A 22,738-nucleotide genomic window follows, 5' to 3' on the forward strand; every position below is an offset into this window, starting at 1 on the left:
TCCTCTCTTCTCACTTTTCTATTTATTCTCTCTGCCCACCAGCCCTGCCTATCCCTCTCCTGCCTAGCTGTTGGTTGTTCAGCTCTTTATTAGACCAATCAGGTGTTGTAGACAGGCAAAGTAACACAGCTTCACAGAGTTAAACAAATGCAATATAAAAAAATGCAACTCATCTTTGTATCATTAAATGACTATTCCACAGCATAAGTGGATGTAACAGATCTTAAAATAATATTCTCCAAATTTGGGTCAACCCCCCAGAAGGGTATTGGCTAAAGCTTCCTGGCCTAGGTCCATACTTAATTAAATCACACATAATTTTGGCTATCCTGTAAATGTCCATTTTTGATGATGTCAGAGCCTGCACACACTCTCAAATGCTGTGTCCATATGTCCATCCTGTTGCAGTGGCCTTACCGTTGACTCCTGGATTCTGCTGCTGGCCTGTGGGATACACGGAGTGACGCAGGCAGGTAGGAAGCTCCCAAAGGGAGTTCTCCCCGGGTTAAAGAACATGCCCTTATGGTGTAGCTGATCCACCCCATTTATCAGTGGTTGAGGCATTTCCTGATGACCTTTGCCCTTTCCTCACTGCAGTTTCGGTAATGATCTGTGGCTTTCAGTGAAATATGCAAATTTCAGGCTGGGAATAGTGGCGCAGTCTCATCATCTCAGCACTTGGGGAGATGGAGGCAGGAGGTCAGGAGCTGGAGTCCAGTGTCCAGCCTGAGCTACACAAGATAATATTCTAAAACAAAACAACAAAACAAAACAAAACAAATCAACCAACCCAAACAACAACCACCACCACCAAGCCCATGCAGCAGTTCTCAGAGCTGGGCAGTGGAGTCTCCCTCCTCTTCCGCTGGCCGGCATTCCAGGTGACCATAGAGCAGTTTCCTTGTGAACTTGTGTTAACTGAACTTGAAAATTAGCAAATGATTTATTCCCCACTTTGTAAGACTGTGTCTGGGCTCAGGCATCAGTCTCAGAAGGCTGTGACTTCAGCAGCAGCTAGGCTGCCAGGTGACCCCTGTGGAGGAGGCACATTCTCCAGTTCTGCCCAAGGGCTTCAGGCCCACAGTGGGACAGTACCTTAGTGGAGGTGTTTCAACCCTAAGGTAGGAATGTGGGTAGTTAAAGTTCAGTGTACATGCTGAGGTTTAAAATACACCAGCTAGACAAAGGGTAAAACCCCACCCTAATCCCTTGTCCTGAGCTGGGGTACCTGGGGATGAGTTTAGGTGTAAAGGGTGAGTCACAGGCCTCAGCATCTTTGCTGCCCAGGAATGGAAACTCTTGTCCTCATGCCTGGAATATGCACAGCCTGTGAGGTGGTAGTCATTTCCTCTGCCAGTGTGGACCCTTTACCAGCTGTGGTGCTTGTGGGCCCAGCAGAGCAGAAAGGAGTGCAGAGGACTGGACAGGTGTGTCCACACATTACAAAATCCCACCATTAGAGTCTTGCAGGGACCCAGCATGGTTCAGCTTAGAGGGACCCAGGTATCAGCAGGCTGTGGTATCTGTGGAGACCACATTGGAAGCTTCCTGTGTCTCTGCTCTGCAAGTAAGTGCTGGGGAAAAAAATCCGGGAACAGGCCCTGTCCCGAGGGCAGGAGCAATGGTTTTGCAGATAACTCACGATGTTTCAGTGTGCAGCAACCCAGTGCCAAGCTCTCCAGCAGGATTCACAATGCTGTGGGGAGGGAATACAAAAGGAAGAACCCTGAAGGATGGGTGGTGAGCATGTGGATCATCAAAGAAGCAGGGGTCCGGAGGAGGGTGGACCCAAGGGGAACCTCTTGTGCTGTCAAATGGCCAATAGGGCTCACTCATCTGCCTCAACCTCCATGAGTATGACCTTACCCTCCCCCCCCTCCACTCTGCAGGGACCCTCTCTGCAGCTCCTCAGGCATGCCCTTTGACCTGCTATTTCTTCTGCTTTTCTACTAACATGCTTGTGGTTGCTGCCGGAAGCCTGTCCATGACCACCTGCTTGAAGTGATGGTCAACCCCTGTGTGTACGCTCTACTGGTTTTCTTTCTCTTCCCATGCCTCACCACCTCTAATTGCCTCTACTATGATTTATTCACTGAGTCCTATCTTCCCTTATGAGGTTGTGAGCTCAGGATGGACAGGTGTTTGCCTTGGAGGTGGAAATGAAGAGCAGGTAATCATGCTGTACCTTTTGGCCAGGAACTCTGAGTCAGGTTGTTCTGTTGGAGTCTTGCCAGCTATACATGGGCTTAAGGTCAGGTCATGTCCTTCAGGGATTCTCTAAAGTGAGCTGTACCAGAGTTCTCAGAGGTCTGTGTGAACACAGTGATGGGTCCATGGCCAGTTTCCCACCCATGGTTCTGTGATGAGCTCCAAATGTATCTTCTGAGAGAATGCTGCCCTATCTAGACGGCAACGATCCCAGAGGTGTCCAAAGTGTCTGAGTGGCACAGTAGATCCCTTTGGCTCTAAACATCACCTGTTCCCTTCATCTTTCAGGTGAGGAAGATCATGCTGAGATGGAGGGCAGCTGGAGAGGTGTCCCGGCTGTGCTGGTTATCCTGGCTGGGCTGACAGGTAGGTGTGGGTGGTTGGATTGTTTACAGACTTCAAGAACAGGGCAGGAGGAAGAAGGGTAAGCAGAAGATGCAGCAGCATCGGCTACAGTTGGTCCTCCTTGGGCACTCCTCTGCACCTCTGCTTCATGGCCACCCCCTCAGAAACTCTCATTCTTGTTATTGTAACTCTACCCCAAGAAGGTCCCCTTAGTGCCTCTGACCCCCACATGGCCCCCATTAGGATGTTCCCTTACCCCATGAGGTACCTGAGGTTGTCACATGAATTGCTTCACTTTTTGAGATCTTTCCCACCTGTTTCTCATCTCTTCAATCTCTTTGTACCTTTCAAGGAAAGGCTGGCTCAGGTTGTCTCCTGTCTGTGTCTTCTTGACTTTTGTGATATCTAGGGTGGGATCCCCAAGCCTCACAATGTGGCATGTCTCTGACCCCCACCACAGCCTTGTCAACAGGAGTCCTTCAGGGCATCAGCTGGGGTGGACTCCTGAGGATCCAAGGCCCATGTGGAGTGGGGTGGACTGACTCTGAAGGTCTCAAAACCCTTAGAGTCTGTGCACTCAGCTTTGGGTTAATTAGGTCTTGACTCCTTGTCCACTGCCTCTGGGACCTGGCTCCTCATTTCTCTGTGTCTCCTATTGTGGCAACTTGGAGGCATGCTGTCATAGAAGAGCAGAAGTAGTGCAGGGACATCTGCAGGCCAAAATACCCTGGACGACTTGTCACAAACCGAGTCATCCTTGTGATCCACTTGGAGACAAGAACACCCAATGAACAGCTCCATCTGTCCCTCAGCTCCCAAATGCCCCCAGTTCTACTATGTGGGCGGCCATGCTTGTTTTGCTCCAGGAGCTTGTGTGCTCCATTCTGGATGGGTAGACACTGAGCTTGAAGAGCCTGGGTGTGATGGTGTCAACTGAGGTGAAACAGAGTGAAACTAACAAGGAAATGGCAGCGTATCAGAGGGTCAGGTTTGGGAAATTCCACTTTTGGGTGTGTTTGCACATGAAGCCTAGGAGCACCTGGCTGAGGAGTCCAGAGGCAAAGGTGTGAGGGTCCCTCATCTAACAGCACACAGTAAGGAGCAGTCTGTAGGGGCCCGCTGGACATGTGGCAAGGGACACCAGGTCTGGGAATAGTTTAGGGACTGAGCCTGGGGCTAAGGGCCACCATTAATCCACACTGTAGGGGCATTTTGAGGTTATAAACAAAGATCCTTTAATGACTGGAAAGAATTGGATGAACTCTGGGCTTAGTATTTCTGAGATACATATATCAGAAACACTATAATATAAAATATTACATTAGAAATATATATATAAAATCAGAAGGACATATAATCAGAAATGTTGTTGGTTGCTTTGTTCTTTTGAGGGGCCCACCACCCAGCTCCCAAATAAATCACATGCTGAGTCTTATTATTACTTATGAATGCTTGGCCTTAGCTTGGCTTGTTTCTATCCAGCTTTTCATAACTTAAATTATTCCATCTACCTTTTGCCTATGGGCTTTTTCCTTTCCTTTCCTTTCCTTTTCTTTTTTTTTTTGGAGCTGAGGATCGAACCCAGGGCCTTGCGTTTGCTAGGCAAGCTCTCTACCACTGAGCTAAGTCCCCAGCCCTCTTTTTCCTTTTCTTCAGTAATCTTATTTTAACTATGGCTGGGTGGGTGGCTGGCCCCCATGTCCTCCTCTCCTCCTTCTCTTGCTTCCTGATCTCTCTTTTTCTCCTATTTATTTTCTCTGACTGCTGGCACCACCTACCCTTTCTCCTGCCTTGCTATTGGCCATTCGGCTTTTTATTAGATCAATCAGGTGTTTGGGACAGGCCAAGTAACACAGCTTCACAGAGTTAAAGAAATGCAACATAAAGAATGCAACACATCCTTGTATCATTAAACAAAGGTCCCACAGCATAAACAAATGTAACACATCTTTTTTTTTTTTTCAAAGATTTTATTTATTTTATTATGTATACATTATTCTGTCTGCATGTATCCCTGTCGACCAGAAGAGGGCACCAGATCTCATTTCAGGTGGTTGTGAGCCACCATGAAGTTGCTGGGAATTGAACTCAGGACCTTTGGAAGAGCAGATGGTGCTCTTAACCACTGAGCCATGTCTCCAGCCCCAATGTAACACATCTTAAATAATATTCTACAATACAGATATATATGTATATATAACCATATATATATATTTATTTATGGATATTGAGTCTTAAGTACTGGTTTGAATCAAGATGGATCTAGTTTGAGGTTTGAAGATGGCTGCATCAGGAGGGCAGAGTATTATGGGCTGGTTTTAGAGTCCCCAGGGAGAATTTATAATGATACCGAACTCCTTAGATATTTCATCCTGGAAAGTCTTGTGGAATTGAGTCATCTTCATGTATAGACTTAGCTCCACATCCCCACAGGGCTCTACCAAGCCTTTCCCTCCTTCCTCCTCCCTACCTTGCCCATAATCTCATGACTTACATAGGTCTTGGTTACCTCATTTATTTGCTCAGCAAATCTTCACTGAGCCCCTGGTAAGTGTCACATAGTTGAGGCATAGGTACCAGAGCCTAGAAGGACAAACAGGCATTGAGTGGGAACAAAGACAGAAACAAAACACGTAAGTCACCATTGTGCCAGTTTCTTTGAAGAAACCTCTCAGTGGAGAGCCCATGGTAGGACAGTTTAGCATATACAGGATGGGCTGAGATGTTTCCCCCAGGGCAGATGACTGGGCCAGGAACCCAGGAGCAAGTGAGACTGGATTCCAGGCTGTTCATGTGCAAAGGCCCTGGAAGCCAGAAAGACTTGATAAATTTGGTATTTAAGAATGTCTAGTGGCCCAAGGGTAAAATTGGGACAAACAGGAGATGGAGAGAAAGTCGCTGTGGGGATGAGTTTGGTGTTAGCGTATGATCCTATGAAGGAGTATCTGGTCTACCTGAAGTAACGGGACTCGTAGACATCTGGAGTATGGAGGCAGGGTGGGGATGCTATACACAAACAGGTACCTGTTTTGAGATGCTTCCCCTGGCTGCATGTGCAGAGATATTTTGGGGTGCAGCTGGTAGCCTAGAAGTGACATTGTTTTTTTTCTGTCATCATCCCAGAAGCTCAGCACACAGTTCAGACCTGCCTGGGCCCTCTTAGGACCCCCTCCTTCTCATTCTGCTCTTCCTCAGTGGGTTCCATCATCTAATGTGGTTGACTCCTCTAAAGGCCTATCACCAGGGCCAATCTCTCTGCCCTCTACTCTCCATCCCTTATTTCTCCCCAGCTGTTAGCCACATGTCCATCCTGCTTTCCCATTCACTACAAAGATGGAGTAAGAAGGAGGCAGTGTGTGGGGTCTGAGGCTGTAGTACAATGTCAAGATAGAGTGTCACACTGGACTAGGAAAATGGAGAGGTGATTAGTATAGACTCTGAAATTTCTTTTTTTTTCTTCATTTTTCTTTATTAAGAAATTTTCTACTCACTCTATATACCACCCACAGATACTACCTCCTCCCTCCTCTCACCCCCTAGCCCTCTCTCCCAAGTCACCGCACATCCCTATATCCCCCAAATCAAGGTCTCCCATGGGGAGTCAGCTGAGCCTGGCACACTGAGCCTAGGCAGATCCAAGCCCCTTCCCACTGCACCAAGGCTGATTTTCAAAGAAGAGCTAATACCAATACTCTTCAAATTGTTCCACATAATAGAAACAGAAGGAACATTACCACATTTTTTTTATGAGGCTACAGTTACCCTGATACCCAAACCACACAAAGATGCAACAAAGAAAGAGAATTACAGACCAATCTCCCTCATGAATATTGATGCAAAAATACTCAATAAAATCCTGGCTAACCAAATCCAGGAAGTTTCTTATGTTAAGGAGACTGTTTCCATTGTGTGTGTGTTTATGTGGGTGTGCATGCATGTGGAGGTGAGAGGTCATGCTGGGGTGTCATTCTTCAGGATGTTAGCCACCTTGTTTTCTAGACTGTGAGCTTCTAGGGAATGGTGTTCAAGTCAGTGCTTCTCATCTAGGGGAGAGTGGAAGGAGGCATGCACTGGCCATGTATCTACCAGCAGTCCTGGTCCCTGGCCTCAGGACCAATGAGGCAGAGAGGCTGAGACCTCTGATGGACACTCAGAGCATGACAGCTGGCAAACAGAAGGTTAAATTGACATCATTGACTTATGTCAGCTAATTCATTTACTGCCCTGAAAAATTGGTTGCCTTCTAGCTTCTGGATCCAGTTATCAGATCATAGAAGGTCCTCAAAATGTAACAGTCCTAAAGGGCTCAGAGGCTCGCTTCAACTGCACTATGACCCATGGCTGGAAGCTTATCATGTGGGCTCTCAAAGGTGTTGTGGAGCTGAGTATCACTCCCCAGGAAACCATCATCACCAACAACCGCTTCACCTCTGCCAGTTACAATGGGAGCAACAGCTTCATTTCTGAGATGATCATCCACGATGTGCAGCCCAGTGACTCGGGGTCTGTACAGTGTAGCCTGCAGAACAGCGATGTGTTTGGAACTGCCTTCCTCTCAGTGCAAGGTGAGTTGCCAGAGGGCCTTCTGAGGCTCACAGCTGTGTCGTGATACTTGGGGTCCACATTCAGATATGGCGATGTGTACTGCAATTCTGAACTGATGACTGCTTTGTATTGGTTGCCTCCCTCCACCCCTGTATTCTTTCCTGCATAGTCTAGACTTCATTGTGCTGAATATTCAGAACGAATGCCTGCATAGCTCATGTCTCCCTCCCTCCCTCCCTCCCTCTTTCCCTTCTTTCTTTCCTCCTTCTGTCCCTCTCTCCCTCCCTCCTTTTTTTCTTCCATCTTCTCTCCCTCCTTTCCTGTTTGACTCCCTCTCCTTGTTTAATCCTTTCCACCCCTCCCCTTTTGAAATGGGTTTATTACTTCTCCATCTAATCTACTCCGGCGTCTAGTTGCCTTTCTGAAGCCATCTCCTGGAGTTCTTCATGTAGCTGTGGCTCCCTTGAGTTGGGCAGTTGGCGGTCAGGACCCCTTCTCCAGCCTTTTGCATACCAGCTTATACTTTGTCATATACATTATCGATGTGGAAGACTGCTGTAATGACTTTCTCTCTTTGAAAGTACTTTCTTTCTCTGACCTGTTTTTCTTCTTGCCCCAGTGACCATAGGTGTTACAGTCAAAGGTGTGTGTTCTCCAAATACGCCATGTATTTGAGAGAAAAGGGTAGACACTAGTCTGTACTACTGTAACTTATCTTCATCTGTAAAGGCAATTTGGTCTCCTGAAGATCATTACACAATGAGAAAGGAGGCTTTAGATAGTTTTACCCAAATGACACTTTCATAAGAAAGAGAGTTTATATATTATTGATGGAGGTTGTGCTTAATGGATTACAGTTTCCTATCAGTTTTTTTTTTAAATTTTTTTTTACGGTGTTGGGGATGGACCAGATTCAGGTCCTTGTGGTCTCTATCCAGGGCTCTCCCACTGAGTTGAGCCTTGTCCCCAGCTTTCCCGAGTTTTGATTTCTGTGACATCATTTCTCATGATTACAAGCTATGTCTTTAAGATTATTCTTTTATATCCACTTATTTCCTTACCCCAGTGAAATCCCAGATTCTGTCTGTTGTTAAATCAAGTGTGATAATATTTGGTGGAAAAGCATGTCTATATATTTGTATTTAAAAATGATTTTTTACTTTAGAAATTGAATTACGTTGGTGGTTCTTTGCTTTGGGTTATCTTTAATTCACGTGGTTTCATTAATGGTATAGTGATATTTTCTAAGCAGTGATTTTCATGGGCTACCTGGAACTCTCGGCCGAGTCTGCATGCCCAGGTTCTCTGGTGGTAATTCAGTTACAATGGAAAGAACACAGGACATGAGTTCTGCTTTTGCCTTTATCAGTTGTCAACCAGTGAGATCCCTGACTGGCTCCCTTCCTTCCTCTGGAAGGTGGGATTAGGCTCCTCTGCTCAGCTCACACATCTGCTGTGAGGGTCAGGTGTCAAGGCCACTGAAGACTCCAAAACTTTGTCTCATTCAGCTTGATGTCCATCCAGCTGGGCATCCAGAGCACCCTAGTGGTTAGAAATGCAGATTTGGGAACCTGGCTGCCTGGGTTTCCTTTCTGTTTTTGTTGCTTAGAATGGCATGGTCTCAACAGAGCACACAGTGACTTTGGCTCTGGGCCGCTCATTGTAGGACTGTTGTAGATGGGCTGGGTGAGTTGATAGAAAGCCTCTACCATAATGTCTGGTTCATGGAAGTTACCACATGAACTTTTTTTTTTTTTTAAATTCCTGGACATAGCATACTGTTCTAGGTACTTAGTGGGACCCAAAGATGAATAGAGGAGAGCTGGCTCAGTTGGTAAAGTGCTTCTGTGCAGACATGAGAGGCTGAGCTTGATTCCCTCAGAACCCAAATGGGAAATCTGGGTGTAGTAGTGCATGCCTGCAGTTCCAGCTGGTAGAGACAGACAGATTCTTGGGGCTTGCTGCACAGCCAGACTAATCAAATTGGTGAGTTCTAGGCTCAGTGGGGACTCTGTCTCAAAAAATAAGATGAAGAATGATTAAGGAAGACACCTAATATTGACTGGCCTCTGGCCTACACACACACACACACACACACACACACACACACACACACACACACACACACACATTTCAGGACAGAAGACCTTCAGAGACACATTTTAGAGACCCATAGTGTTTTCTTGAAGTGGAGATATCTCTGAGAGAGTAGAAATAGGTCATATGGGGCTGTAGGAGTGGGGGATGGTCCATGGTCAGTTCCCTGGGGCCTGATAGAAGTAGGGATCTCAGCCCACACCCAGCTCTGGGGGGGGGGGCGAGAGAGGAAGTGGGTAGTCATGCATGCATCAAGGGAGTACAGATTGAAAGGGTGGGGCTCGCCTTTAATCCCAGCACTCAGGAGGCAGAGGCAGGCAGATCTTTGTGAGTTTGAGGCCAGCCTGGTCTACAAAGTGAGTTCTAGGAAAGGCGCAAAGCTATGGAGAAACCCTGTCTTGAAAAACCAAAAAAAAAAAAAAAAAAAAAAGGTGGGGGCTCCTTACTGCTGTGCTCATGGCATGTACATCTGAAAAATGCATGCCGTTCTGAAGTGTTTTCCAAAGCACTAAGCCTGTACATCTGCCTGAATACGTCTGGCATAACTATATACATAAGTGGTTATTGAAGCTTTTGGGTTTAATATGGAGAGAAGAACAAGTATCTAGGACAATTAAAGCTTTCCCCGAGGTCCTGCACAGGGACAGGAGTGGGACAGAGCTGCACTTTTGTCACGGGAACACTAAGCAACAGGCTTTCCCCAGGAACACAATCTTGGAGAAAGAGGAAACGTCCACAAATTACCCAAGGCCCATTCACTTTTCCATCCCAATGTTTCAATAGAGCAGATAGATACAATTCCAGCGTGGGTCCTCTCACATCTCCGTGGCTGTTCTAGAGACTGCTTTTGAATACTGTGTTTGTCACGAGAGCAGATAACCCAGAAAAGGCTCCTCCAGTGGGGCAGGAGAGGCTGGGGGAGCTGAAGCCCAGCTGCATGCACAGCAAGTCCTCCACATGGCTGCACTGGTCCAGCTATTGCCCAACTTCCCATTGACTCATTCATACAATGCACTCTTTTGCTTTCCAAGGACCAGGAGGACCTGAGTTCATGTTCTTCTGTCATGATCGGAGGCAGTTCCATCCCTCCTAGGGCCTGTCATCATAATTTTTTTGATATTTATTCATTGTGCCCACACATGTGCCACAGTGTGTTTATGGGTGAAGCTTGTGGGAGTTGGTTCTCTCCTTCCACCAACTGTGTCTTGTGGCTCAAACTCCTGCTACTAGGTGCTGCAGCAAGTGACTCCCTGCTGAGGCGTCCTGAGGGCCTCCATTGTCTACTCTTAAGTCCATCAAGCAAGGCAGAGGAGCTGAAAAAACAATGAGCATGTAAAACCTTAGCCCTTCAGATTTAAGCCCACCCCTTCTCACTGACTCTCTACAGGAGTGCTTAAGGTGAGCACGGATAGCATCTCAGGTAGCATCCAGGAAGTGTAACATTTCAGAGTGAAGAGATATGGCAGAGCCACTCTGGTCTTTCCCCACTCCAGAGCATGACTTCTCATAGTGACCTAAGATGGTGCTAACGGGAGAGTGACTCTTTTCCAGGGTCATTCTCCTGAGTGCAGGGGGGGGGGGGGTGGGGGTGGGGTGGGGGATGGAGCTTCATGCCACCTGTTGGAAAGGTCTTCTAAATTGCAGGCCAGCATTGTCCACATGACTGAGTATAATGATACAAGCAAATCACAGAAGGGCAAACATCTAGTCAAGTGTCAGATGGGGCCACAGTCTAGAGTGAGGATGAGGAAAAGCCTTCACTCTGGGTTCAGGTTCTCTAGTGAGCTTACCTTCAAGAAAACTCTCCTGACTGAGTTTTGATGTGGTCTCAAAGAATACCCACGGTTATTTAAAGAGGCCATTCAACACTCGGTGCTGTTCCAGCTGTTCCAGCTGTTCCAGCTGCGCTTCTGTGGGAAGTCAGGTTTCTTTCTGCACTCTTCAAACAAAGCAGTCCTCTAACGTCTGAATAAAGCTGGCAGCTTGGAAATCCAGCTGAATGTAACAGAGATTTGCATAGGTAAACACTGCCACTTGGTTTATTTTTTTAAAAATACAGTTTAGCAGAAACGTGTTCATTTACATTAACAGGTAATGAGTTACGGCTGTTATTTTTAAGTAAATATTTTATAATCATTTATGTAGTTACTATCCATACAAAGGAAGTTCTTTGGAGTCTCTGGTGGCTTTGAAAAAGGAATTGAAACCAAAGTGTTTGAAAATCATGTATCCTGGTCAAATTATCCCCTTTAGAGATAGAAAATGCAGAGGTGGGGGCTCCAAGACCCTAAATTCAGTGATTTGCTAAGTGATGGAGCTGTGCTGCAGAACCGTGAATGAGAGCAGTGAGATCCTGAGTCCAGTGTTCTTTCCATTAGATCAAGCAGCTGGGGGTGGTGCCTTGTAGCATGTTTGAACATTTGAATGCCTATGTATGTCACAAAGGCTGTGTCTTTGCCGGGGCCAACCTTCAGGTTATTTTGGTAATGTCAGCACAAGTAAACATCATTTTCAGGATTCCTTGCAGTGTGCATGCTGCCTCTGGCAAGTGGGTCCTTTAAGAAAATATTGGTCTAAGTCAATAATTCTGAAACTTAATTGAGTTAGTTCAGTGCATAATATATTTGATTTTGATGTAATTTATGACTAGAAACATATTTTAAAGGAATATCCAAGGCAGTTCTTTTTTTAAAGTTTACTACTGGGTAAGATGGCACATGCCTGTCTTCCCTGCCCTTGGAAGATGGAGACAAGAAGTGGAGTGATGTTTGGGGCCAGCCTGGGCTAACAAGACTTTGCCTCAAAACAAAACAAGACAAACAACAAAAAAAGTTTATGACCCCAAATTATAAAATGAAGGCGATTGGCCCAAACTTAAGAGAAGATATTTGCTGTTTCTGAGTCTCAGGGGAAAGAATATGGATTATTTCTTTCCTTGCTTCTGTTTCCAGGACTGCTTAAGGGAATCCTGTAGCTCCACTCCAGTGGTCCTTGGCTTTTATTTCTCATTATTGTTGGGGGACACTTTACCTTCTTGAAAGAACCCAGCAGGTGCATGTAGATATGGCAGATAAAACCTGAACTATGGTTTCCTGGGACAGACACAGCCTTCCTGGGGCCTGGGAAGAAAGTCTCATGAGATGCAATTTGAAGCTAAAATTGGGAATCATAAGGCTGTTATTCCTGAGCTTGTTTCTCTCTTCTCTTTAGTTATGGGGACCCTGAGCATTTCTAGCAACAGTCTTATAGTCACCGAGGGTGAGCCCTGTAATGTGACTTGCTACGCACTGGGCTGGACCCCACTTCCAGATATTTCCTGGGAGCTTGAGGTCCCGGTAAGCCATTCCAGCTACTACTCCCTTCTGGAGCCGGGTGATTTTACAAGGGCCTTGAGTGTCTTGACGCTCACACCGCTGGGCAATGGTACCTTGACGTGTGTGGCAGAGCTGATGAACCTGCAGGCCAGCAAGTCCTTAACTGTCAACCTGACCGTGGTTCAGCCCCCACCCGGTAAGTGAGCCTCACCAGCCAGAAAGCTGTGGACTGACTATTCCCAGTTCATGGGAGGGTCAGGCTCTTGGTCATGGCCAACCTGGACTATGACCTTGAAGTTGGGTGGAGATGGTAATGAGGTAAATCCAGTGCCTTGGGCTCAGTGAGTCTATGGTCTTACCTATTCTTACAATTCCTTCTTGAGAGTTTTTCTTTTCCCTAGTTGCAAATGGACCATTGAAAGGCCCTGTCCACTTCTTAGATAAGAAGGCAGCAGGTTCAGAGACAAATACTTGACTTAATGTGTTTCAAAAATAAAGCGAGGTATGGTGGCTAGTGCTTATAAGTCTAGCACTTGGGAGCTGAGGCAGGAGGATTGCTGAGTGTTTGAGGCCAACCTGGGCTATGCAGTGAGTTCTAGGGAAGCCTGGTTAATAAAGTAAGATTCTGTCTCAAAAAACCAAAACAGCATCTCATTGTCTAACTTGACTAGGTGGTAAAGCTTTAAAGTGTTTGTCTTCCAGAGGAATATATTGTGACATAGCAGAATCTTTAATCTTGTTCATTAAGGGCCATGTGGAGCCTGTGAGCTCCAAGTTGGCATAGGCAGGGGTTCAGGGGTGATGTGGTTGGGCATGAAGATCTCTCTCTCTCTCTCTCTCTCTCTCTCTCTCTCTCTCTCTCTCTCTCTCGGTGGAGGAAGGGATGGTGCTGGGCATAAACCCAGGGCCTCATATATGCTAGGCAAGGGATCTCTACCACTAACTGCAACTCCAGTCTCTTGAGCCCTGGAGACTCACAGTAAATTTCCCATCTTACAGAAGAGGAAGGGAGTCCTGGGGAAGGGAGGAGGATCTCTTTGGTTCCCTTTCTTGTTTCAGTATTCCTTGGCTTGTAGAAGTAGCCCTCTGTTACCCAACCTTTATTTTCACATGGCTACTCTGAGCATATGTCTGTCCATATCTGTCTTTCTGTCTCTGTCTGCCTGTCTCTCTCATAAAAATTCAGTTTTATTCTGTCCATTATAATCTATTCCTGTCCTTATTCTTCTTGGTGTTCAGCTTGGTCCAGGGTTGCCTGCCCCCTCAGGTGTCCTTCTGACATTTTGTTATTAGCCTTTGAACTCTTGCTCAATCAGATAGACCATCTTACCTTTGCTTTGCCCCGGCCCAGCTCTCCTATAGGCTTTGGCAGGGGAGATTGAAAGACAAAATTCTGTTGGCACCAAATAGACCAGAACTGACTGTTGAAAACCCACATTTCACCAAGATAATGAGGTAGCATAGAGCTCTGGCTTGATGGATGGCCCCTTCTAGAAATGAATCTTACAGATTAGCTCTTTGCCACCCCTTTTTTTTTTTCTGAAGGAGAAAATGGAAGGGAAGGGCACTTCACTCCCCCATCAGTGGAATTCTTCCTTAACTGGTACTGCACCTTAATTACAGCAGCTGTAGACTGGAGGGCTGGGAAGGAAGGCTCTGCGGGTAGCCATCAATGAGCCTTGCTTTATTGGACTCATTTGCAAAAGGGTAATTCGTTTCTAAATTATTCATCAAGATCAGAGCAGCTGGTATCTGGCTCCGTGTTGTGTGTTGTATGCAAGTTTTATTAGCTGCAGACCTCATTCGACCTTGGCTGTGGAGCTAGAGGAGCTGGGGTCAAGTTCATGGAGAGTGGAGAGGTAAGCCACCTGTGAGAGTTGCCAGACTTCCTCAGGGTGGGGAGCCTCAGTTCTGCACCCAAGTCGGCACCACATGGCTGGGGGATGATTTTCATTCCTTAAGTGAGCTTAGGATGTCTAACAGACTCAGGTCACAAAGTATGTGCTGTCCTTGAGATCAAAAACTCCCTTGAAGAAGGCACGAGGGAAGCCAAGTCTTTAGAGCTGACTTCTCAGTTGTAGAAAACCCAACTTTCTTAGTTACTGAAATCACAAACCTGTGGGGCAGCAGACAGCCACATTAGAAAGCAAAGTCCCTTTGTTACGTGTTAGGGAGAGATGTGAATGAATACTTACTCCAGATAGGACACTGGTGATACACCAAAGACACCATTTCACCCAAGTCTACTTGTGTGCACCAAGGAGTTTGTTGGAGTTACTCACAGGAACATGAATGGCTCAAATGCATCACCAGCTTGATGATCCAGGAGCACTGTATCCTTGGAATTCCCTGCACAGCTTGAGGGCAGTTCCATTGAAGGGCCTTCCTTCAGTTTTTATAGTTTATATAGCCTTTGGGAAGAGCCTTGTGAGTCTTGTAACTTTCCGCACCTTTCTGAGCATTATGGTCCTCTCTCTTCCTCTAAGAGGGACTATCTCATTGGGAGGAAAGAGCTATACAATACCGTGTCAGGTTGCCCAACAAAGAAATCTTCAGGTGAACAGCCTGGCACCACCTGTGCTCTTCTGGGTGTCCCCTCAGTGTTGGGTCTCCCGATGTGTAGGTTGTGAAGTGATAGCCGGGAAGCTGCATTTCCAGTGCACATGAGCATCTTGCAGGGTGCAATGATCTAGCATGATTACAATTCATTTCCATGAGAAGTGACAATGTCAGGGGCAGAGAAGGTGGTAGATATGATCCTGTTTCCACTCAGAGGTCACAGTAAACAGGGTGGCTTCCTCCTGGGGTGTGTGGGGTAGGGGTGATAGCTTGCCTTCCTGATCTTTCTGGTGACTGCTGGCGATCTCTGATGTTCCTTGGGTTGGAGAAGCAGTCTTTTGACCCAGACCTTTCCACACGGCTTCCCTGATGACACAACTCTGGGCATGTCACATTGAGTTCCAAGGCTCAGTTTTCCTGCATGTGAAATGGGCAGGCAGTGAATTGAGCTGTTTTGTCTCCTGGCTGTGGGGTCAGTCATTGGAGAAGCCTGAACGCCTATGCCAAGGCTCAGTCCTTCTCTGAAGTTCTCATTTAATTGATTTTTAGGGAATAGTATCTTTGATTTTAAGTTCCCAAATAACTGGTTTGAGAGCAGTTAGCCTAAAATTTAAAGCTCCACTTTCTACTTTAGCTGGTCAGGTTCCACAATCTATACAGACCGTAGGTGGGGTATCTCCCCTACACTCTAGCTCCATGACTCGGGAGGAAGTGACTTAACCCCTCTGAACCCCTGTTCTGTTATCCATGAAGCTGAAAAAAGCTGTAGTGTGCCTGTCTCCAGAGCTCTTGATCTGGGGAGAAACAGTGTATAGAAATGTCTAAGATAATTTCTTCATGTGGTTCCTGCTCCTGAGCGAGCGTTTTTGCTTATGTTACTCACTCAGACACCCATGTCCTCTCTGGTCAGTACTGGCTTTGCACATGGTGGTGGCATTTATGGCCATGTAGCTGATTTTGAGAATTCTATGCAACCCCTTTAAAGTTCTACTAACTCTTTCCAGAACATTTGGGGGAAATGATTCTTTCCTTCACAGACTGGGAATGGATAGCCCTCAAGCACACTGTAAAGTCAGCTATGTGGCCCTGAGGAGCATGCAGGGGAAAAAGGGAAAAAGGCTTGAAGTGGAAACCTGGAGACAAGCTCCTGTAGTCACTGTGGGTTGCTCAGGTGAAGTATATCCGCTCTCTCCAGGGGCTCTGTCACTCACTTGAATCATGCATCCTCTGCCCTGAACAAAGCAGGGACCGTAGCTTTCCAGACGCCCTGAAAACGTCTTTATCTCAGGTAAGACCCAGGTGGTGCTTCCCTGGAGGGATTATTCCACAATGACAGGGCCTGTGACAGAGTAGGAGACGTGTTGAGAACCCTAGCTTTCTTGTGCTGAGAGGTGGGGGCAGGCTCTCAGGGCTCTTTCCTGTGTTATTTACACTGTGAACAGATTGGATCATGAATCATTCCAAAAACCTATTTTTCTATCCATTAACATTTTTTGGGGGGGGCTTAGCAATATGACTATTACTTGTTTTCAATCAGCTGCAAATGCACTTATTCTAAAAGTGACTCTCTACTAAACAAAATAATATATAGAGAGGAACACATGTGCACACATATGTGTAACAGGTGATAAATAAAAAAACATTATTAAAATAAGACACCTGTGCAGTTCCGGTTGTGACTTACGCTTCCTGATGACTTCAAACATGATAGACTGGATAGAGGAGATTTGAGCTGAAGTGTCTCCTAAGTGTGAGACTCCAAGGAAGACTTCCAGGGGAGAATGGTCACAGCAAATAGGAAGTGAAATGAACCCCCTGGCTGCTGATACCCATACTGTTTCAGTGTGGGGATGTTGAGTGGGAGTATAGTGGCTGAGTTAAGGAAGATGACAGTGAGTAATAATATGAAGTCTCTCATTCCTTTCCGGACTCAGTCATCAGCTCCAGGAGGTGGCCTCACTGCTATACACATGCATACTCAAGGAGAAAGCAGGCACTCTCTACTCAGTTGAGGAAGGTTGTTGGATCCAGCTTGGTTTGACAGAAAGGTGGAATGTTAAGTAGGGGAAGGAGAGGCCATGGGCAGGGAATGTTTGAGTAGTCAATAAACATGTTGTCCTAGGTAGGACAGCAAGCCTATCTCTTAACACCAGGAGCCAGGCCTCATGTCTAACCCCAGCTATCTCCCTTATAGTGAAAACTTGTGACATTCGCAAACTTGATTTTGAGAAAGAGTCCATCTCAGTTGATGCAGGGTGGCCATGGTGATTGCGAACACATGAGTCCTACCTCAAAAACTTTCACATACTTTCTTGAGTCTGAACAACCTGGTGGAGCAAGACTAGTGACTGACAAGTGAGCCAGAGGCCAGAGACAACCCAGAAAGTAAACAAGAGGGACTAGGTCCTCTGGTGGGAAGCCCAACATGGCTGACAGTTGACAGGCTTCCAGCTGAACTGTGAGAGTCCAGAGCGCAGCTCTGGCCTTCAGTCTCATTATTGTGTTCATGGGAAGGGAAGCATGGGCATATCCCATAATGAGGCAGAGTGGCCTGACTAATACTCCCCAAATGTGGGTCACCAGCCACTTGCATGTGAAGCATTTGGGGTGCTTTTGCAGACCTCTTGACTCTGCCTCACTGGAGCCAGGTTTTGAAGCTGGTTTCTCAGTGGGCATTACAAGTGATGCTCAGTGCTGCGCTCTCTGATGGTGGGACTTCCTTGTGACAAAACCCCGTTTTGCATTTTAAACATTTTGGAGATTATAGTTATGTTATTCCCCCTCCCCTTTCCTCCCTCCAAATCCTCCCATACATTCCCCTTTGCTCTCTTTTAAATTCATGCCCCCTCTTTTCTTTGTCATTGCACATATATGTGTGTGTGTGTGTGTGTGTGTGTGTGTGTGTGTATACATGTATTCCTAAATAGATAAATAAAACCTACTCCATTTGAATAATGTTACTTGTATGTCATATTCTCAGGGCTGGCTTTTTGTCTCTGTGTGCTCTTCCCTGGAGAAGACAATTCCCCCTGCTCTCAGCATTCCCTATAGTTCTTTGTGTAGGGTAGGGCTCTCTCTCTTTCCTATCTTATCTCAGAGAGAGATTGGGTGAGGTGGCAACAGAAGGCATTAGAAAAGTAGTTTGGACTTTCCTACACCCTGCAATTCTTCTCTGGATGTCGTAATATGGGGGAGAAAGGAGAGATCAGGACCTGTCTCAATGTGGCTGACTACCCAGTACAGGAGGCAGGTAAGAACTCAGCTCTTCATCCATCTGTCCGTCCATCCATCCATCCATCCATCCATCCATCCATCCATCCATCCATCTATTCATCCATCCATCCATCCTTCTGTCCACCCAGTCATCCATCCACCAGCCATTTGTCTGAATTCCCATTTAACCTCTACTCACCTACATATCCCTGTCTCTCTGTTACCCATCTACTCATCCATCCACCCACCCATTTGTCATTTATCTATCCATTGTCCACCACACATCCATCCATCATGACTAGTACATTCTAGGTATGTGGGGTATAAGGATACTACACACAACACTTGATCTCAAAGGAGTTAGGACCAGTTTAGAAGATACATAAGCAGAAATGGAAACAACAACAGTTTGAAATAAAAGTAGATGTAAGCTATTAAAAATAAAGCAGTCATCAAAATTGCCCAACACTTTCTAATTCTCTAGAAAGAAATAAAGAAATATAAGCAATTCACGAAGAACAAAAACAAGTATTTTTTAAAACATTGTATAATTCTTCAAAGCACAGACAGTTCCCTGGTTTGTTTTCAGACAAGTCTATTCACTCTTTGCATTCTGTTGTTGTTGTTGTTTATTTTGATTTTTGAGACAGGATTTCACTGTGTAGCTCTGACTGTCCTAGACCTCACTCTGTAGACCAGACTGGCCTCGAACTCACAGAGATCCACCTGCCTCTGCCTCCCGGGAGCTGGGATTAAAGGTGTGCACCACCATTGCCAGGCATCTTTTTAAAGAAGACTCTGTATGTGTGTACTCACAAGTTCAGTGCCCACAGAGGCCAGCAGAGGGCCTTAGATCCTGCTGGAACTGGAGTTAAACACATTTATGAGCTGCCCTGTGTGGGTCAGAACTCTGGTCCTTTGTAAGAGCAGCAAGTACTGTTAGTTGCCACCTCTCTAGGCTTGCCTGTGGCTCCTTATGTCCCTGGGTTCTTGCTTGTCAGTGGCTTCTTATGTACCTGGGTTCTTGCTTACTCTTGACTCAGAACTGGGGCAGAAGTGATCTTCTCTAAGCATTTTACTCATATTCTGACCATTTAACATTGGCATAGGAACAGCTAGCTACAGCTGCAGAATCAACCTCTATATGGGGAGAGCTTCCAAGAGAGATTTTCATCATTAGCTTCCCCTGCCATTGGTTGCAAAGCAAACCCCATGTTCCTTCAGAGGAAGCCTGCTATTTTAAATGTTCTAGTGGCTAGCCTCTACTTCATTTTCACTGAGCTACCAGTGAGGAGGGCTGACAGACCTTGTTGAATACAATGCATGGTTCCACAGATCAACTCGGTTGCCTGTGGTTTGACTTCTGTGTGGTTCCTGCTTGGGCACAGAGGGGTGAAATATTGTTTAAGGCTCCCCTGGGATCATCCACAAGCCAGTGGCTGTGCCATGCAGCAAGACTTTCAAGGATATGTTCTATCTGGGTTGATTTGGCACTTGAAATGTAGGTAATGCAACTAAGGAACTGTATATTTAATTACACACAATTTTAATGAAAAATTGAATTTACATGAACACCCAAGGCCAGCATGTCAGCTCTAAGACATGGTTACAAAAACCAAACCCACCCACCCACCCACCCACCCAACCAACCAACCAACCAAACAAGGTTGTTTTTTCCTTTTTATTTCCTTCCATATTTTCCTTTCATTCCCTGCTTTTCCTGCCTCAGCTTACCTTTGTCCTACTCCATGCCTACTGGATAAAGCAGGAGGGCAAAGTAAGACCCTAGTGACACCGGTCCCACAAAGAGCTGTGGAAAGCTCACACGACTGTAAGAGAAATGCATTTAGTGGAAGGCTCTGGTGGGGCCTTGGGAAAGTTGTGTACCCAGGGTCTTTTGCCCTCTCAGGGGGTTCCCATATTATCTTTGGTTAATGGAATCAGAGAGCGTGGGAACATGGATGCCAGAACTCACCATTCTCTAGTCCACAGTTTGGGCTAACCACCCCAGCATGGTAATCAGAACTCTAATCCTTGGGAGTTGCCCTGCTGGCCCACCCTTACCCAACTCTCAGGAATGTGCGAGGTTCAACAAACTGATAATTGGACCCAGGTTACAAAGCAGTTTACTTATACCAATAAATACTGGGATGGGAGATACTGCTGAGTCATTAAACACACAGGAGGGAGGTTGGCCGAGATGCCCTGCTGCAGCAGACTGACGAGTTCTATTATTGAAGACATCGGGCAACTTAGATCCCACTAGAATCAGTGAGTCTACAAGGTACAGAAGCCACTGAACTCCCTTTTTCTCTTCTCATAGACAGCATTGGCGAGGAAGGCACATCGCTGCCGACCTGGGCCATCGTCCTGCTGGCAGTGGCCTTTTCGCTGCTCTTGATCCTGATTATCGCTCTGATTATAGTATTTTGCTGCTGTGGCATCTCCAGGAGAGAAAAAGAAGGTATGGGTTTTCCTTGCAAATCTCTATGGGGTTTTGAATTTGTGGTACAAGCAGTTGAAGTGAGTGAGCTTATCAACTTCTTCAAAAGATGAGTCCCACCATAGTGAGATGCCACAGCACCCTGGCAGATGACAGCCACCACAGAGGCAAAGGGTATGAGCTGACAAGGCAAACGTGTATATTGTTGGCTGGAATGTGAGCAGGTACGGCCACCATGGAAAATGGTATAAAGTTCTTTAGAGACTGAAAATGGAATCATGTGTGATCCAGCTCTCCCACTGCTGGGTGTATATCCATAGGAAGTGAAACAAGTGTTTCAGAGACATATGTGCCTTCCCTCGTTCACGGCAGAGCTATTCACGATAGATATCAAAACAGGCTGAGTGCCCATCAGCTGATGGCTGCGTAGAGGCAGTGCGACACACGTGCACATACACATACATACATACACACATACATGCATACACACATACATACATGCATATATACTTACATTTATTCTCTCAAGGGGATACCAGTTAGCTTTTAAAAACTTAGAAATCCTGTTATTTGGGACAACACAGTGAAATGGACTAAGTGAAGAGAGATAAGTCAGTTACAGAAAGGCAGGTGTGGTGTGACCTTGCCTGTCTGTGGCACACTCAGCAACCAAACACACAGGAGCAAAGTGGAATGGTGGCTTCCAGAGTTAGGGATGAGGGCCTGGGCCATGCTGGTTAAAGCATGCAAGGCTTTGTTTAGAGTGAGCATGTTCTGGAGACCTGTACTAGTCATAATAGATCACAACTTGAAAATAGATCTCTAATGTTTTTCCTTTAAAAAATGATTCATGTATGGCATGATGGTTATATGGATCAGCTCCATCTAGTAATTTCCCAGTGCCTACTCACATCAACTTGTTACACAGTGCCTGAAAAAAAAAATATTTACATATATTTAAAAATACTCCTGTTCTGCCTTAATGAGCTGGGGCAGAGGTAACAGGAATGCGGAGCCAAGCAAAACTGAGCCAAGAGGCGAGGCTCTCAGACTTTGGAAGGAATCATAGGAAGAGAGGGCCAGTCTCTAGGGCCCAGGGGACCCTGCATCTGTTCCCACACCTGAGAAGGTGATGAATGAGAGACCTTCTTGCTAAAGGCTGGGCTACTTGACTTCTGTACTTATTGGCAAGGATAGGCAGTTGTGGTGATACGTCATTCAACATGCAATTGCTTTTCTAGAATAACATTGGTGGGCACATGCCGTTCCTAGTCTGTGGCTTAAAATCCCCTGTGCAGGTGAGGGAGACTGCAGAGGTAAAGAGGGAAATGAGACACATGCTGAATTAGGGAAGTGTCCCATGGTCTCGTGAATGGGTCTGCTGAGACACCCCCAGCTACGTGGAAACTGCAGCTGGTCTGGAGGTTGGGGTCTAGAATGAGGGGCCTTGTTACAGAGTTTGACAGTTTGAAGCTTGAGTGCTGAAGGATGATTTGACATGTGACAGCCCAGAACTTTCTGAGTGCTGAATCTTTGTCTTTTCTCTGATTTGAACACTTTCTACAGTTCTTATTTTTGTAAGAGCTGAGATTCAGTGTTTGGGTGCCTGTCACTTGACGTGTGTTGTTAAATTCGTGAACACTTTGTGTGTGTGCCAGATGTGATCTGCTGACTGTTTTCAATTGATCTCTCTTCTGCAGCGAGACAAGCCAGGTAAATCCCATCATCTAGTGTAAGGACAGGACCTGGCTGTAGCTCCTTTATGGAGCAGGCTTTGATTTGGGGGTTAATTTTATTCCTTGGAAAGTGGAAGTTGGAGAGTAGTGAAAGCCTAGGAACTCAAGATGAGAATTTGGCTTGACCAACAGACCCATTCTTCATATGCTGTGTACTGAATTTTAAATGAGAATGGTTGAAATGTCTTCCTTCTCATTGAGGAGGTACTGTGGATTGGGCAGTGCCTTCAGTTGGGAATTTTTTGTTTTTTGTTTTTTTTCCGAGACAGGGTTTCTCT

The 22,738-nt window shown here is 46.0% G+C and overlaps 1 protein-coding gene across 1 annotated transcript in view; it reads left to right on the top strand.

Moving 5' to 3' along the window:
* Positions 1-443: 443 nt before the first annotated feature.
* Positions 444-22,738, top strand: part of Igsf5 (immunoglobulin superfamily member 5) — a 33,122-nt gene continuing 10,827 nt past the window's right edge. Inside the window, exons 1-5 of the mRNA XM_036203886.1 lie at positions 444-473; positions 2,497-2,574; positions 6,801-7,118; positions 12,406-12,705; positions 20,605-20,745. Of these exons, the coding sequence (XP_036059779.1) occupies positions 2,517-2,574; positions 6,801-7,118; positions 12,406-12,705; positions 20,605-20,745 (817 nt within the window). The 5' untranslated portion in view covers positions 444-473; positions 2,497-2,516. The remainder of the gene's footprint in view (positions 474-2,496; positions 2,575-6,800; positions 7,119-12,405; positions 12,706-20,604; positions 20,746-22,738) is intronic.

The sequence above is a fragment of the Onychomys torridus genome, chromosome 12 (assembly GCF_903995425.1).
Source record: "Onychomys torridus chromosome 12, mOncTor1.1, whole genome shotgun sequence".
Classification (NCBI taxonomy): domain Eukaryota; kingdom Metazoa; phylum Chordata; class Mammalia; order Rodentia; family Cricetidae; genus Onychomys; species Onychomys torridus.